Raw genomic sequence first — 18994 nt, 5'->3', positions numbered from 1 at the left:
TGAGTACTTATGACAACCTATATTTGCTTGATACAATTGCTTCTTATAATGAATCCTTGCATGTGGAATGACGTGGTACTAAGCGTAAATTAAATAAGGAAAATTCGGGGACATTATGGCATAAGCGCTTGGGTCATATTTCAAAAGGTAGAGTTGAGCGTCTTGTGTCTGATGGCATTTTGGATTCCCTTGATTTTTCAGACTTCGACGTATGTGTTGAATGTATCAAGGGAAAACAGACCAAAGTTAAGAGATTAGGTGCCAACAGATCTTCGGATGTCTTAGAATTGATACATACGGATATTTGTGGGCCATTCCCTACGGAATCCTGGAATGGTCAACAATATTTTATATCATTCATACCTATTCATGAAAAATCTGAGTCTCTGGATATGTTCAAAGCCTATAAAGCTGAAGTTGAGAATAAACTCAACAGAAGAATTAAAACCGTTAGATCTGATCGTGGTGGTGAGTACTACGGTAGATATGATGGTTCAGGTGAATAATGTCTAGGACCATTTGCTAGATACCTAGAGGAATATGGTATCGTCCCACAGTACACTATACCAGGTTCACCTAGCATGAATGGTGTAGCTGAAAGACGAAACAGGACTCTTAAGGATATGGTAAGAAGTATGATTGCTCATTCTTCTTTACCAGAGTCACTCTGGGGAGAAGCACTTAAGACAGCAGCTTACATTCTAAACAGAGTTCCAAGTAAAGCAGTTGCTAAAACACCTTATGAGCTTTGGACTGGTCGAAAGCCCAGTTTAAAGCACTTACATATTTGGGGATGTCCAGCTGAGGCAAGGCCTTATAGGCCAAATGAAAAGAAATTGGACTCCAAAACAGTTAGCAGCTACTTTATTGGGTACTCTGAACGCTCTAGGGGCTATAAGTTTTATGATCCCACACTAAGGAATATTTTTGAGACGGGAACAGCAACATTCTTTGAGGATGTTGAGTTTGGGGGGAGAAATAAGGTTAGAGACATTGCTTTTGAGGAGGAATTGGCTTCAGACTCAATCCATTCAGTTTTGTTGCTCATTATGATCTTGAGTTACATCAGATGGATGTTAAGACTGCATTTCTCAATGGAGACATTGATGAGATGATTTATATGGTGCAACCAGAAAACTTTGTGTCAGGAGACCCAAAGAATATGGTTTGCAAATTAAGGAAATCCATCTATGGACTCAAGCAAGCTCCTCGTCAATGGTATCATAAGTTTCAACAAATAGTTATCTCGTTCGGTTTTGAGATGAACATTGTTGATGACTGTGTATATCACAAGTTCAGTGGGAGTAAGTATATTTTTCTGGTTCTGTATGTGGATGACATCTTGCTTGCCACTAATGATATAGGCATGTTGCACGAAACCAAGAGATTTCTATCAAAGAATTTTGAGATGAAAGATCTTGGGGACGCCTCTTTTATATTAGGGATCCAGATACATCGAGATCGCTCTCGGGGTATTCTTGGATTATCACAAAAGAGCTATATCGATAAGGTACTTAAAAGGTTTGGCATGCAAGACTGCAGACCAGGAGACACCCCTGTTGCTAAAGGAGACAAGTTTAGTCTCAATCAGTGCCCTAAAGGTAACCTTGAAATTCAGGAAATACAGAAGATTCCTTATGTTTCGGCTGTAGGAAGTCTAATGTATGCTCAGGTATGTACGCGTCCGGATATTGCGTACATTATCGGGATGTTAGGCAGATACTTGAGCAACCCTGGTATGGATCATTGGATAGCAGTCAAAAGGGTTATGAGGTATCTTCAGAAAACAAAAGATTAAATGCTCACATACAGAAAATCAGAACAGTTAGAGGTCATTGGGTATTCAGACTCTGATTTTGCTGGATACACTAGTAGCTTCCTCCACTATGGCAGCAGAATTTGTAGCTTGCTATGAGGCATCCAATCAGGGAATATGGCTGCGAAATTTTGTCACGGGACTGCGCATTTTGGAAAATGTTGAAAGACCACTAAGGTTATATTGTGACAATAAATCTGCAGTAATGTATTCCAATAACAACAGGAGCTCAACTAAGTCAAAACATATTGACATTAAGTTCCTGGTTGTGAAAGAAAGGGTACAGAGTGGACAGATATCCATAGAGCACATTGGGACAAACTCCATGATAGCTGATCCTCTTACTAAGGGATTGCCACCTAAGGTCTTTCATGAGCATACTGCTCATATGGGTGTGGTATTATTTGAGGATATTATGTTTTAGTGGGAGTTTGTATTTATGGTGCTTTATGTTTGGTTGTATTGTCTGATCAGAATAAAGTATTCAGTTAAGACACTCTATTACATTATGTTTGGTTTTTGACCTCACTAAAGGAGGACCAGTTGAAAATAGACATGTACTGATCACATTGCATGTAATTTTCATGCTGCACATCCATGATTGATCTATGTCGTTTGATTGTATTGGTATATGTGACCATTGATGGGTCGAGTCACGATAAATGTGACGAAGGCCGCTTTGATCCTTTATTGATATAGTCAATGGACGAGATTGTTCGGAAATACCTTTTTTCAGTGATAGCAATTTTGAGCTCATAAGGTTATACACAATTTAAGGAATCATATGGTGCCCAAGTGGGAGATTGTTGGATTTAATCTAATAAATCTAATTGTGGGCACATATGATTAATCAATGTGTATTGCTATCTTTCAGGATAACCCACTAAAGTGATCAATTAATTTGGGTTAATTGGGTATTTAAATAAGTCATGGGGTTATATGTGCAGATACCAGGTTGTAATTGTGATTTGTTGAGGGGACAAATTGTAAATATACAACATCTATAAATAAGGGGTTATGGTCCCTAATCTAGGGTTTCATTCTCTAATTCTCTTCACCCCCATCTAGAGAGAAATTCGGCTATAGAGAAAAACCCTAAGGTTAGAAGATCCAAAACTCATCTCAGGTTTCATCTATGGATTCAGGTATAAGCTTCCGCTTTTTTGATTCTTGTTAATCTCTTCGAATTAATCATGGCTTTATGGTTTTAGATCTCAAGTTCTTCATTAGATCTAACAAACAAACCTCACACTCATCTACTTGTATAAATATATGTGCATACTCAATATTCAATTCAAGTGAAATTTACCCAAGATTCTCTCTCTCTTACTTTAACAATTGATGTTATATTTTAGTCACATTTAACACCTAGATTAGATATCCGTATTCCTTAATGAACTAGCATTCTCAAATTTCAGATATTGCCTTCACCCATCCTTTATCAGTCTATAATTTAATAAACAAAACGACATAAAGAAAATTTAAAAAAAATAGAAATGACACCCATAAATCTACAGAACTACTTGAGATTGGATTATCCTTTATATTGACGGGAGCATATTAGTTATTTTAAGCCCCTGAGAACAGCATATTTTACATACAATTTCTTACAAGAATCTCATAAAATTTTAGAAAGATCGAGAAATCACAAATATACATGTACACTTATGCACGCATAAGTACTGGTGACCAATATAGAACCACGTACTGTTTTATTTGTTCTTGCCCATTATAATGAATATTCTCTCGTTCACAGAAGTTCCTTAGTGGGATTCTGATACATAAATACTTCAACGAACAAGAGCAGCTCAATTCCCGCCCGATCTCTTTCTACGCCTCCCTGTCAATGACATCAAATAAAAACTTTGAACGGTTCCTTTAAATTATTTTCAAACTATCGAACAAAATCTATTGAATATTGATAATGTTAAGATAGTATACCGGTCAAATCTCATAAATTTTTTTTACTCCCCGAATTAGTATTTCTCATTCATCAGCTAGTGTTATTAATCATTAACTTCTTTTTGAACTTGACATTTTCTTATGTTGCTGATTCCTATCCTAGTATCAATCGGGCAACTTAAGCAAAGGAAGGCAGTATACCACCTGATCATCAAAATTAACACCTAAATTCTTCTCATAGAAATGATTAACCTGGCAAAACTCCAGACGTCAAAACAAACCCAAAGACCATCATATGATAATAATGACGTAAAATTTTAGCTAAGTTTTTCCACAACAAGTATATGGCAATGTCATGTATCATCAAGTTAAAAGTTAGTGTGATGCTACCCCAAGTCCTTATGTACTGAGGATATCCCAAGCGAAGAAAATGTAGAATAATATGATATCGAGGATCTTACCACTAGAGCCCTTGATCCAAAGAGCCTCAGAGTCGATGGTGGAGAGGTTTTCATCATCAAGCCTTTTCCATGTCTTAATAGACTTCACTCCTCCCCATTCACCGTTGATCGTCTTCTCCAAATTCACAGATACCACTCGTGCTCTCCTCGACCACCCAGCCTTCCCATAAGCATGGTAGCCAAATCCACCGGCATAGCAGAGGTTAACGCCAGTAAGTTTCCCACAAAAATCATTCAAGTGATCGTGACCGATAAATACAGCTTTCGTGTCTCCGGACTCTACTATTGTTGTGAAGAAGCCTGAGTTAATGGATGGTGAGCTTATCCCTTCTTGCTTCACTCCTGTAAAATTTGATGAATCGAAACTGCTGAATTCTGGTAATGGGATGTGGAAGTACGTAAGTGCTGGCGCTGAATCTTTTTGTGGGTTCGGTTTGCTTTTGTATTCTTTCTGCAACGAAGAGTGAAAATTTTCGGAAATCAGAGCACAGCAAGATATTTTGATAAATAGACATTAAAGATTCTTGAGAGTTTGAACCATCCAAATTGTTAGATTATAAACTTTTGCTCATCGATCCTCGCCACAACTTCAGAATTTGGTACACTGGAAGTCAGTTTAATACCAATAACTCGCTTAAGTGAGATTACAATTTCTGAGATTACAATTCCTATTAAAAAAAATTTAATCTTCCCATGTCCTTCAATGTTTTTCCTTAGTTTAGAAGTGTGTTGATAGTTGTTTCTGTTAAGATATTTTTTATTAAGTGGGTCCCACCTTTTTGCATTCATCTTTGGCTGCAGCCGCAAAGAAGGAAAAATGAAAAGTAAGGTGGGTCCCACGCTTTTTTAAGAAAAACGTGGGCTGCTGAACGAAGAAAATTTTGCGCGTGGGCCCCACATGCATAGTAAAATATATTATTTTACTATGCATGTGGGGCCCACGCGCAAAATTTTCTTCGTTCAGCAGCCCACGTTTTTCTTAAAAAAGCGTGGGACCCGTTTTTCTTAAAAAGCGTGGGACCCACCTTACTTTTCATTTTTCCTTCTTTGCGGCTGCAGCCAAAGATGAATGCAAAAAGGTGGGACCCACTTAATAAAAAATATCTTAACAATCCCCCACAAATTTTTTTTAATTTTTTAAACTAATGTCGTGTAACGGTGCCGATGTTTCAATCGTTGTGCGTAAGGAAGATGTCGGAAAATTCATTCCAAAAACAGCAATCAATATATACAGATATATATTGTAGAATAGCTAGTGCTAGTAGGAACAGTGCCTAGACCGAGAAGGTCTTATAGATCGAGGAGATATTTGCCTGATAGATCGAGGAGATCTTTTGCCTGATAGATCGAGGAGATCTTTACCTTATAGATCGAGGAGATCTTGACAGTACTGGGTCGGTGCACACCAGAGTACTGGACTGCTGTTCCTGGAAGCAATTTGACCTTGGGATCCTTGCACCGGAGTAGGCCAAATAATACTTTAAGCACAGCGTTTTACAAACGTACAGCAGCTGAGTTGAAAAAATTTAAATTACTGTACTTCAGCTTTCTTTTAGTTATTAGCTGCCATAAATCTGTATTATTCCAGTTTTAAATACAGGCGCCAACAATCTTAAAGCATTATTTCGATCTACCATGGATCCTGCGAGGACTCTTGGAGTGGACTGTCTTAAGTTAGAAAATTTTGACGGATCCAACTTCAACGCATGGCGTCGGAAAGTGATCTTCGGGATGCAACTCCTGAAAATCTACTATGTGGTTTCTGAGGAGAAACCTGACTCTGAAGAAGACTCTGAAGCTGAAGCCTCTTGGGCTAAAGATGATCACTTCTGCAGGAGTTATCTTCTTAACTGCCTAGCCGATCATCTGGCAGATGCTTACACCAACAAGCCCTCTGCAAAGGAAATATAGAATGCTCTGGAAGACCAGTACAAGGATGAGGAGAAGCTGTCCAAATCTCACCTTATTGACAAGTTTTTGGACTTGAAGTTCGAAGATGATACTGAGGTTTTGCCTCAAGTCAAAGAGCTTGAAAAGCTTGTTATGAAGCTGAAGGATGAAAAAATTAGTCTTTGTCAAACCTTCATCTCTGGTGCAATTGTCAACAAGCTTCCTCCATCTTGGATGTCATTCTCCACTGACATTCAGAGAAGGAAAAGACAGGTGACTCTGTCTGATTTGAAGAGGTTCATTCGGATCGAGGATGAGACTCGGACTCGCACGAAGACCGAACTCATTGCTAAGCAGAAGGCGTCTGCTAACATGGTGGCTACTAACTCTGAAAAGGGTAATAATTCATCTTTCAAGAAAAAGAAGTCTTTCAACAGAAAGAAGAACCAGAACCCAAAGAACCTGAACGTTCAGAAGAAGGAGTTCAAGAGGAGCGGCAAATGCTTCAACTGTGGGAAGCAAGGACATTTTGCCAAAGACTGCAAAGCACCAAAGAAGGAAACAACACACAATGTCAATCAAGTTGATGATTGTGTGGCTATGCTCTTCCAGGTAACAACTCCAAGCAACATCTCTAGTTGGTGGTTAGATACGGGTGCTACTTGTCATGTATGGATGTGAAACATGTTCCCTCAATTGCCAAAAACTTAGTCTCTGGAAGCATGCTGTGTGATGCAGGCATGAGGCTGGATTTCCAAGGAGGAAAGGCTGTATTATCCTTCAAGAAAATGTATTTTGGCAATGCATATCGTACTGATGGCATGTATAAAATCAGTACGAGTGCACCCAATCCTGTTGTAAATGAAGTATCCTCTTCTGCTTACTCCTCTGTGTTATGGCATAATAGGCTGGGACATGTAAATTATAGAAAACTGTCCAGCATAGAGAAGTTAGGATTACTTCCAAAATGTGGGGGTAACAAACCTGAGAAGTGTGAAGTTTGCGCGCAAGCAAAGCTGACAAGGAAGCCATTTTCAAGTGTCACGAGGAGCACCAACCTGTTAGATCTGATTCATTCAGATACTTGTGACTTCAAAAGCTTCGTCACTCGTGGCGGCAAGAAGTACTTCATCACCTTCATCGACGACCATTCTCGCTTCTGCCACGTTTACCTGCTGAAATCTAAAGATGAAGCCTTCAGCAAATTTGTCGAGTTTCGGACTCGAGTGGAGAAGCAGCTTGGACTGCAGGTGAAAAGACTCAGGAGCGACAGAGGAGGAGAATACCGATCCAAGGAATCAGAAGCATACTTTAAGGAGCATGGAATCATTGCAGAAACTACTGCTCCATATTCTCCGCAATCTAACGGGATTGCAGAAAGGAAGAATCGCACATTGACCGAGATGGTGAATTCGATGTTGATCACATCTGGTCTACCTACCTGCTATTGGGGAGAGGCTTTGTTGATGGCTAACTGGATTTTGAACAGAGTACCCTACTCCAAAACTGATAATACTCCTCATCAGTTATGGTTGGGATATCCAGATTCTTTGGATAATCTCAAAGTGTGGGGGTGTCTTGCATATGTTCGAATACCAGATATCAGAAGGCCTAAGCTCGGACCAAAGGCGAACAAATGTGTATTTCTTGGCTTTGCTGGAGATAACAATGCATGCAGGTTCCTGGACATTGGAACCAACTCCATCATTGAAGCTCGGGATGCAAAATTCTTTGAGGATAAGTTTATCAAACATAAAGGCTTATTGCTCAAAGATGTAGCAGAAAATGCTAGTACATCAGATGCACAAGAGGAGCCAGTCAATGATGAAGGAGTTATCGAACCATCTTCCAAGCGCGTCAGAAGATAGAAAGATTTTGGAGATGACTTCATCACCTATAATGTGGAAGGAGATCCACAGACTTTTCAAGAAGCAATGCAGTCAACAGACGTTCTTCTGTGGAAAGAACCTATAGATGATGAGATGGATTCATTGATCCAAAATCACACTTGGGAGCTGGTGGATGTACCTGAAGGTGCAAGGCCTATCAGTTGCAAGTGGATCTTCAAGAAGAAGATTCGTCCTGATGGTACTATTGAAAAGTACAAAGCAAGACTGGTGGCGAAAGGATTCTCTCAGAAAGAAGATATAGATTTCTTTGATATCTATGCACCGGTTTGCAGGATCACTACCATCAGAGTGCTTATCGCATGGGCAGCGATTAAAAGGTTCGTCATACATCAGATGGATGTGAAGACTGCCTTTCTCAATGGAGATCTCCCAGAAGAGATCTACATGGAGAAATCAGAAGGACTTGATGCTCCACTTGGTAAGGTTTGTAAACTTGTTAAGTCATTATATGGACTTAAACAGGCACCAAAACTCTGACATGAGAAGTTCGATGGGGTTGTTCGCAACAATGGGTATCAAGTCAGTGAATCTGACAAGTGCCTATACATCAAGGTCGATGAAAGAAAGGTGGTGGTTATTTGCCTTTATGTGGATGATATGCTCATCATCGGGAGTGATTTGGAGATAGTAACATCTACCAAGAAATTGCATGCTAAGAAAGTATGGCTACTACGACCTGCCAGAACTGTCAGTGCCGTATGATTACAACAAGAAGCTTCGACCAAACACTGGAAAACCAGTAGATCAGCTAAGGTACTCAAAGATCATTGGGAGTCTTATGTACGCGATGAGCTGCACAAGGCCAGATATAGCATTCGTTGTAGGAATGCTTAGTAGGTTCACAAGTAATCCTGGAAAGCTTCATTGGGATGTTGTCCAGAGATTGATGAGATACTTAAAAGGAACTACAGGTCTGGGCTTATTCTACACTGGATATCCGGGTGTAATCGAAGGCTATTCAGATGCGAGCTGGTGCTCAGAACCTGATGAGTGCAGATCTACTGGAGGATTTGTCTTCACTATGGGTGGAGCTGCCGTCTCTTGGAAGTCTAAGAAGCAGACCATGATTGCACAGTCATCGATGGAATCTGAATTCTTCGCACTCTGTGTTGCAGGAGATGAAGCTGAGTGGCTCAGTTGTATTCTCCGAGACCTTCCATTGACAGGATTGCAAGGCGCAATTACTATCTATTGTGATAATCAGGCGGCGAGTGCTGTGGCAGCAAACTCGTTGTTCAATGGAAAGAAGCGGACCATTCGTCTGAAACATGGCTATTTGAGAGAGCTCATTTGTCAAGGAGTCATCTCTGTGATTGACGTCCGATCTTCAGAGAATGTGGCTGATCCTTTGACTAAGGGTCTGAAAAAGGACATAGTTGAAAGGACGTCTGCTGGAATGGGTCTCAAAGTTTTGTAAGTCTTACAAATACTTACCATGTTTATTAAGTTATTAGTTCAAAGCTTATGCTACTAATAATAAAATAATTGGTTCAAAAGTCAAGTAAGATTTGTAAAGTTTGGTGAGTCTTATAAATACTTACCATTTATATCTAGTTATTAGTTCAAAGCTTATGCTACTAATGACAAGATAAATGGTTCAAAAGTCAAGTAAGATTTACAAGTGAAAGGGTTCAAGTTTTCTTGGATTAGTCGGTGTCTAAGGCAATGTTTAGGGGTTGCGTAACGCGCTCCGCAAGGAACGAGGTACTTAATTGATCTTTGATCAACCTCTAATACTATCCTTACCTGGCTGAACTACCCGAGTAAAACTTTGAACCTAGAATCCTATCATGTAAAGGGGATGGCTGTTAAGCCTTAATGAGTCCAAAGCATTTCGGATACTGGGTGTTAGATAGGAAACACACCTAAAGGACTCACCTAGAATCCTATCATTAGAAAGGGTGGCTCTTAAGCCTTAATGAGTTCAAAGCATTTCGGATGCGGGATGTTTGATAGGAAACATGCCTAAAGAACTCACCTATGCATGGGTGGAGATTTGGCCGTCTCCTATGGTATCTTGTGAAAAAATACCTAGAGCCCTAGCAGAAACCAGGACATGCACAGGGCCATAAATGTGCAAAGACAAAGGCAAAGGCAAATGCAAAAACAAGTGTGGTTCAAAGTGAAAACTACCACAAATAAGTTTGATCTTGTGTGATCGCTGGATTTTTAGACATGTGCTGGTTCAAGTCTCTGCGACACCATGCACCTATCTTTTATTCAGTTGGTCTAAAGGGGATTCAAGTCCTTGCGACATCTTCCTTACGCACAACGATTGAAACATCGGCACCGTTACACGACATTAGTTTAAAAAATTAAAAAAAATTATGGGGGATTGTTAAGATATTTTTTATTAAGTGGGTCCCACCTTTTTGCATTCATCTTTGGCTGCAGCCGCAAAGAAGGAAAAATAAAAAGTAAGGTGGGTCCCACGCTTTTTAAGAAAAACGTGGGCTGCTGAACGAATAAAATTTTGCGCGTGGGCCCCACATGCATAGTAAAATATATTATTTTATTAGTGCATAGTATTTTTCCAAACGCTATAAATAGATCTCAAATCCTTAAGGAAAATTCATTCCAAAAACAACAATCAATATATACAGATATATATTGTAGAATAGCTAGTGCTAGTAGGAATAGTGCCTAGACCGAGAAGGTCTTATAGATCGAGGAGATCTTTGCCTGATAGATCGAGGAGATCTTTTGCCTGATAGATCGAGGAGATCTTTGCCTTATAGATCGAGGAGATCTTGACAGTACTGGGTCGGTGCACACCAGAGTACTGGACTGCTGTTCCTGGAAGCAATTTGGCCTTGGGATCCTTGCACCGGAGTAGGCCAAATAATGCTTTAAGCACAGCGTTTTACAAACGCACAGCAGCTGAGTTGAAAAAATTTAAATTACTGTACTTCAGCTTTCTTTTAGTTATTAGCTGCCATATATCTGTATTATTCCAGTTTTAAATACAGGCGCCAACAGTTTCCGGGTGGCATGAGCTTAAATGCGAAAGGTGTAATGTTTGTTGTTTTTTTTCTTTCATAATGGCTTCTACCAGCTGCTTCTACCTTTCTATTAGATCATGCAAGCCACACCATTGTTCATAATTTCTTTGGGAGAAAGAAACCAGGCATCTTCATGGACTGTTGGTCTCAGCTTGATAGCAAAAGCAGTAAAAGTTCCTCAAACTCTTGACGGGTTAATATCCTCCAGAGGCAACCCATTTTGATGGGAGAAGAGTAGATGATGACAACATGATATATGGATCCTAACACAATATTTTCTTTTAGATTAGTATGAAACATATATGATAAATTTTATTTTTTACCCTCAATAAATATATAGGAGCTAAGTTCCGCTTAGTCTACAACACCATCTCTCCATATGCAACACTATTTTGCTTTTTGGTATATAAGTCATACCAATTCCTATTTCGTTTAGTACATCCCAGGTCTAAACTATCTAACCTCAACAAGACTTTATAGACTAATTTCCTTTTGAGTCATAAACATTCATAACCCAGACAAATTTGACTTTGACTCGGTATGAATATTGGATAAAAATTCTTAGCTCATACCTGTAGGCGCGATGAAGTTTGCTGGAACCAGAGCTGCTGAGATGGCTTAATCCAACCATAACCAGGAATAGAGGGAACCGTAGAGTAATCTCCACTATCGACGAAGTACAAATTGAGCACGGACTTATTTGCAAGACTCGATCCCTCAGCTCCAGCCACCTCCAAATTAAAATTCCCAAACCCATCAATATCGATTCCTACAGGGTTCAGTCTTGATAGTGTGTAGGGCATCTTCACAATGTGCCGCATCACATTTTCGCGAGAAAGAGTGCCTTCTTGATCATGGTTACCAAGAACTGCTGCCCATGGAAGTTTGAGTGAGATTGCTGGTTCGAACGCCATGTTCATTGATTTGGCTGCATCAGTTGAGTCGGCGCCATAGATATTGTCACCTGGCTCATAAGCACAACAAATGAATATTTGAATTTCTTCTGTTTTATAAAAGGGTTTTTGTATATGCGCCCCTTTAAGTCATGTGTAGTTGCAAAGTAATCCTCCAAATCTCATTATTTATAGACCTACCCCAAATCATCAACCTTGGAAAAACACCCCCAAATCAACAAATCATCAGATTTGTTGGATATAATGAAGAAAAACACTGACTATTTCGTTGATGTTTGCCGAATTCAGACTAGTGTGAAACTAACATCCTGCTCAATGAGAAGGATATTTTCTATCCTATGATGTCTCTTCTCGATTCATCACAAGCAAAACTAGTATAAATGGCCTAATGCTCCTAGTGAGATAACCAAACTGTTAAACAGGTATTGAAGAGAACTCTGATTTATTGATTGTATGTTTGGGTAGATTACAAGCTATATATATACAGAAGATTACACAATATAATATGAGCTGAACGGTAGGTAGCACTGTAGCTAGCGCGGCCATAGGGCGGTGGCAGTGTAGCCTAGGCCGGTGGTGTTGACATTAACAGCCGGAGATGATGACTTTAACAGCCCCCCGCAAAGTCACGGTGGATTAAAAACCGAGAGTTTGGATAAGAAGGAACGAAATTGAGAGATTGTTTGAGCCTTGGTAAACAAATCGGCAACTTGATCCTTAGAAACAATATATGTGAGTGTAATGTTGCCAGCAACATGCTCTTGTCGAACCACATGACAATCTACTTCAATATGTTTGGTACGCTCATGAAAAACGGGATTTGTGGAAATGGAGATGGCACTCTGATTATCACAATATAAAGTGACAGGGGAAGTAATAAAAACATCAAGATCTCGCAGAAGAGTGCAGAGCCATTTTAGCTCAACTGTGGTGTCTGCCAACGCCCTGTACTCGGACTCCGTACTAGAACGAGAGACAACGGCTTGACGCTTACTACGCCAATAGATGAGAGATGATCCCAGAAAAATACAAAAGCCAGTAGTGGAACGCCGAGTGTCCAGATCATCAGCCCATCTAGCATCAGAATATGCACGAAGAGATAAAGATGAGTCTAAAGGGAAAAATAATGACTGGGTTATAGTGCCACGTAGATATCGAAGAACCCGAATGAGAGCTGCATAGTCTGAGAGTAGCTCGCTCAAGAATGTCTGCAATGTACTTCTGCTGAGAGAGAAGATAGCCTCGGGAGGAGGAAGCAACCTCAATACCCAAGAAGTAACGAAGGGATCCAAGATCTTTCATCTCAAATTGTCTCTGAAGATGCTGCTTTAAGGAAGTAATGGCAGAAGAATCACTCCCAGTGATTATCATGTCATCAACATAAAGTAATAGAATGACTGTACCGGAGGCTGAGGACCGATAAAATAGAGCGTAGTCAGCTAGGCTCTCAATAAGACCAATAGAAAGAAGAGATTGCCGAAAACGCTCAAACCAAGCCCGAGGAGCCTGTTTGAGACCATATATAGCACGACGAAGGCGACATGCATGTCCTAGAGGAGCAGAAAAACCAGGAGGCGGCTGCATGTACACTGTCTCAGATAGATCGCCATTAAGAAAAGCATTTTTAACATCCATTTGATACAAAGGCCAATGTTTTGCAGCTGCAACAGCAATGAGAGTGCGAATGGATGTCATTTTTGCAACAGGAGCAAAAGTTTCTTCATAGTCAATGCCATACTCTTGTGAGAATCCCCGAGCTACAAGACGAGCTTTGTACCTCTCAATAGAACCGTCAGATCAAGTCTTAACCTTATAAATCCATTTGCAGCTTATCGGTTTAACACCGGAAGGCAGAGGAACAAGGTCCCAAGTATTAGTCCGACGAAAAGCCTCCAATTCTTCAGTCATTGCATGTTGCCATTCTGGATACTTAACTGCCTCAGAATATAAGTTAGGTTCATGTATAGAGTGAATAGCAGCAAGAAAAGAGGCAAATTCAGGAGAATATGTGCTAGTGACACATTGAGCATACCGAGCAGGGGGATGACGATCTCGTGGAGGATTGCGGCGAGGGGGAGGAGTCACATCGGGAGAAGCTGGCACAGATGTAGAGGGGACATCAGTAGGAGTATCTTGCTGCAAAGGAGATGTAGTAGGTGGATGTTCAGGTGGTGTGGATGAATCAAGAGCACTATCGTTTGATGTCATTGGAGTGAAGGAGGGAGTCGGTTGAGTAGACAAAGGTATAGGTACTACTGATACATGTATAGTAGTGGAAGATAATGAAGGGGGTTGAAGAAATAAGATATCTGAATCTGAAGTAGTATAATATGAAATATTCTCAAAGAAGGTCACATGACGGGCAATACGAAGCCTTCGAGTGGTAGGTTCATAACAACGATACCCCTTGTGAACAGTGCTATAGCCAAGAAAGATACATCGTGCAGTGCGTGGAGATAGTTTATCTCGTTCATGAGTTGGAAGTAGGACAAAACAGACACATCCAAAAGTGCGAAGAAGAGAATAACGAAACTGAGATTTAAAAAGTTGAAAATATGGAGAAGTGTCAGCTAATACAGAAGATGGAGTAATATTTATAAGGTAAACAACAGTCAGAAGTGCTTCTGCCCAGAGATATCGATGTACAGATGCTGATATCAGAAGAGCTCTAGTGGTATCGAGAATGTGACGATGTTTTCTCTTAGCAACACCATTTTGTTTATGAGTGTGTGGACAAGATTGTTGAGAGAGAGTGCCATGCGATTTTAAAATAGATTGCATTGCTGAGGAGATATATTCACAGGCACCATCAGAGTGAAATATCTTTATACGTTTATGAAACTGGGTGTGGATCATATTTGTAAAGTCTTTATAAATATTTAGAACATCAGAACGAGCACGCATGAGATATACCCAGGTGTAGCGAGAATAGTCATCAATAAAACTGACATAATATCGATAACCGGACAATGATGGTAATGGGGCAGGTCCCCAGATATCAGAATGAATCAAATCAAATGGGGCTAAAGAAATTTTATTACTGGATGAAAATGGTAGGGCAATTTGTTTAGCTAATCGACACCCAGTACAGTTTGATAAAGTAGAGAATTTTAAATTTCCTAATACGCCTGATTCAGATAAAAGTTTTAAGCGAGAACCAGAGATATGACCCAAGCGGCGGTGCCACAGATCAGAAACAGAGAGGCCATGACCAATGTTGGATGGAGTGGAAAGATGTAGAGACTCCAACTGATAAAGTCCATTAACTCTACGACCTGTCCCAATCTTCTGGCCAGTGTGATCCTGGACAACACAAGATTTAGCATTAAATAAGATAGTGCAACCAGAATCAGCAATTTTCCCAATGGATAAAAGTTGCATAGATAATTTGGGAATATGAAGAACAGATGATAATGTTAGATGACCGGAACTATCAGAACTTGGAGTAATATCACCTAACTGAGAGACTGCAAGGGGAGTGTCATTAGCAGTATAAATGCATAATGAAGTGGGAGCTGGTGAACAATTTGTAAGAATAGAGTTATCAAAGGTAATATGATGAGATGCACCTGAGTCGAATATCCAAGGAGTAGAAGTACCAGAATGAGCAGACAAGGCAGTAAAATCTGAACTGGAGGCAGTTCCACTTAGCCCAAGATTCTTGGTTATTAATGCAGTAATCTCTGACAACTGCTCAGAGGAGAGAGGGCTAGAAGTCTGCGGCCCTTGAGGAATAGGGCTAACATCAGCCGAAGCAGCAAATGGAGATCGAGTCTTCTCAGGTGTCGGACGGGGTGGTCTCTTACGACATTTATCAATAAGATGACCCGGCTTCTTACAATAACGACAATATAGTTGTCGATTGGAATCAGATGTGCTGTTAGAAGGCCTCCGATAGGAAGAGAATTGCTGAGGAGTAGCTAGTACAGTATTTGATGAGGGTATTGGCTGAGATGCAATAACTGGAGGGGAGAGCATCTGAAGGCGCGTCTCTTCAGATATGAACTCAGCCACGGATTCACGAAGACTGAGGAGAGAACTGTGATGAAGAATGTGTCCACGTAAGCTTTCGAACTCAGAGCGAAGGCGCATGACAAAGTGATACAACTGTTGACGGTCACGTTGTTTCTGGAATGCTATGGTAAAGTCTGGAAGCGTCTCAGGAATAGGTTCCTCCATCATCTGCAATTCCTCCCAGTAGCATGATAATAAGGAATAGAATTCTTGAACAGACCGATCACCCTGACGTGCATCCTGAAGAGCTTGGTGAAGTTGATACTCACGAGCAGCACCAGTCTGAACAAACACGCGACTGAGAGCTAGCCATTGCTCACGTGATGAAGATGCTCGGCCAAGGGAGAGCCGAATAGGAATAGCTACAGAACGCATAATATATGCCATTATTTGTTGATCAGTACGAATCCACTGAGAATAAGTGATCTGAGAGTCATCAGTAGTGGAATCACCAGAAGTGACTTCTGATATGGAGGGTGTAGATAATGAAGGCACAGTAACAGTTTTGGATGGACAACAAAAAGATCCATCAATATATCCCCATAGTGCGAAAGCTCGAAGATTATACTGCATAGTGAGAGACCATGCAATGTAATTTTCGGTATTTGCAAGTTTCACATCAAGGGGCGGAAAAGTGTAGAGTCCTTTCTTGTCCATGGGCCTTTTTTTTTTAAGATGAGCTTCTGCTTGAAATTGGCCTTTTTTTAAGATGGGCTTCTGCTTGGATGGGCTTCTGCTTGAAATTGGCCTTTTTTTTAAGATATAAAGATCCAAGAACCGTAAATCTCAAGAGCCCTGCTTGAAAACCACTAGGGCTTCGGAGCTTCTGTGAGAGAATTGAAGAGGCGGCGACGGGTCAGCGGAGCGAAGATCGAGCTCACAGGGAACAATCAAAGAGATACGAAGCCGAGGATGAGGGCAGCGATGACGACGAGTTCGATGGCGGCTGACGGGTTCGATGGCGGCCTGAATCGACGACGAGGGTAGCGTGCTACTACGACGACGAGGTTGGGAGATGACGACGGCTGGAGCTAGGGATGATTTGTGAATTGGGACTCTGATACCATGTTAAACAGGTATTGAAGAGAACTCTGATTTATTGATTGTATGTTTGGGTAGATTACAAGCTATATATATACAGAAGATTACACAATATAATATGAGCTGAACGGTAGGTAGCACTGTAGCTAGCGCGGCCATAGGGCGGTGGCATTGTAGCCTAGGCCGGTGGTGTTGACATTAACAGCCGGAGATGATGACTTTAACACAAACAACTCCAGCTCACCTTCTGGTGTACGTGTACACTTCAGACATCGTTTAATTTCAAAATCTTTGCTCAAACATTCAAACATTAGGCTAAATATCGCTTTAAATAGGCCCATGTGACTACTAAGCTAATCAATATAAAGAGAGCAAAATAATCTCATTATTCTTCCCTGATGCCTACAGAAAGTCATAGTAGCCTATAAGGATTAATTATAGCTTGATATAATTTTTTTTTTCAATTATCACAACATTGTACGATTCGATAGACAATGCAAGTCTGGTAGTTGTCAATTTTAAAGATATGCCTCGCGTACTCCGCTTTTCGAAGCAAGGTATGACGATGGAAGCTTTTGAAATAAGAAGGGTTGATTGCAAAGAAAGTCTCGTGTACTATATACTATTTATTATCTTCGAACTATTTTATTAACACTTAAATACCAAAGTTAATGCTTTTGAAAGTGCGCAGGTTTAAAATTAAATCATGTCAAGACCTTGGGTTCATGAACCCTAAAAAATTGAAGGCGAAAACTGACCGGTGAAGAGGAGGAGATCAGGCTTCTCGGCCCGAGCGAGCAGCCGATAAATGAAGGCGGTGGTGTTGAGATCGGAGCAAGTCGACACCTGGGCCTCGAGCACATCCAGACACTTGGTCTTTTTTCCGTCGGCAAAGTGCATATCGGCGACCTGCAGGATCTTGAACTCCCCATTGCTCTTCCCAAATCTCAACCCGGAGGCTACTGAAACCCCAGGGCCTGGGTTTTCTCCGCTTATATTGGGGTTGGACGTCCTCTCAACCCTGCATTCTGTAGCTGAAGGGGAGAGCAGGATCAAGAAGAGGAGGACGAGGAAAGGAGCATCATGGGTTGAGTTCAGTCCCACTTTCATTTGGGTTAGCTTGGATTTTTTTTGGGAGGGAGTTGGGTTTTGCTGGAGCTCGGTTAATTATTAACAAAGAAGAAAATGAACTGGCTATGAGGTCTGCTAAATCATTGTGGCCTTGGATTGTTTAGACTGATTGATGTGACTCCTTATGAGCAATCAAGGCTCCGAAGCCACGGAGTGTTAAAATATAAAATAATAAAAAAACAAAAAAAATCCGGCAAATAATTTTCTTCCATGATCGCGGAGTTTTGTCGTAGCCAGCCTATCAGTTTCATTAGGGGTAAACAAATTAGAATATTTCTCTGTACGTGGTTTCACGTACGCCATGGGTGTGTTTTGACAAAGATATTTGTAAAGAGACAACCTTAAAATTTCCACATGGTAATTGAAGTGCTGCCGTGTTGCATACGGAGAATTATAAGACCTTAACATACCCTGTTGAAATAAATAGTTGTCCATATCGTTGCCTATCTCGACCATATCTTCAAATAAGGAAGGCAACAGCTGGGAAATCCTTTTTGTAATCAGAGTTATTATTTTCCTTTCTTAGATAATTGTAATAGGAAACAAATCTCTCTAGTCTCCCTATAAATTCTCCTCTCTTCTCTGTAACAATATACTGAAAAAAATAATAGAAAAAGTGTGTGTAGGTGTGGAGGATGTAGGCACCAAATTGGTGCTGAACCTCGTTAAATCCTGTGTCTATTTCCTGTTTCCAGTTTCTGCACAAACACACGGACCGTACACTATTATGCACGGATCGGGAAGCACACATAGTTACGAAATTCTACATACACAAAAGACTAAAGCTGCTTGAAAGCAATCTAGCATAAGATAGTTTTTTTTTAAAAAAACAAAATTTAATATTTAATACAAAAATCAATCCAATTTATATTAAATTACAAAAGTCTATGGAATTTCGATGAGGTCAGCACGT

General features: G+C 40.4%; 1 protein-coding gene across 1 annotated transcript; it reads right to left on the bottom strand.

Annotated features, from left to right (window-relative positions):
• On the bottom strand, positions 3327-18178 carry LOC109822271 (probable inactive purple acid phosphatase 29). The gene is made up of 4 exons (XM_020388445.1): positions 17709-18178; positions 11554-11945; positions 4180-4630; positions 3327-3656 (listed from the first exon to the last, which is right to left on the bottom strand). Exons 1-4 carry the CDS (start codon positions 18058-18060, stop codon positions 3625-3627), a joined length of 1227 nt encoding a protein of 408 aa, XP_020244034.1. The 5' UTR covers positions 18061-18178; the 3' UTR covers positions 3327-3624.

Source organism: Asparagus officinalis, chromosome 8 (assembly GCF_001876935.1).
Source record: "Asparagus officinalis chromosome 8, Aspof.V1, whole genome shotgun sequence".
Classification (NCBI taxonomy): Eukaryota; Viridiplantae; Streptophyta; class Magnoliopsida; order Asparagales; family Asparagaceae; genus Asparagus; species Asparagus officinalis.
The sequence above is the reverse complement of the archived record's forward strand: the minus strand, read 5'-3'. Positions and strand labels throughout refer to the sequence as shown.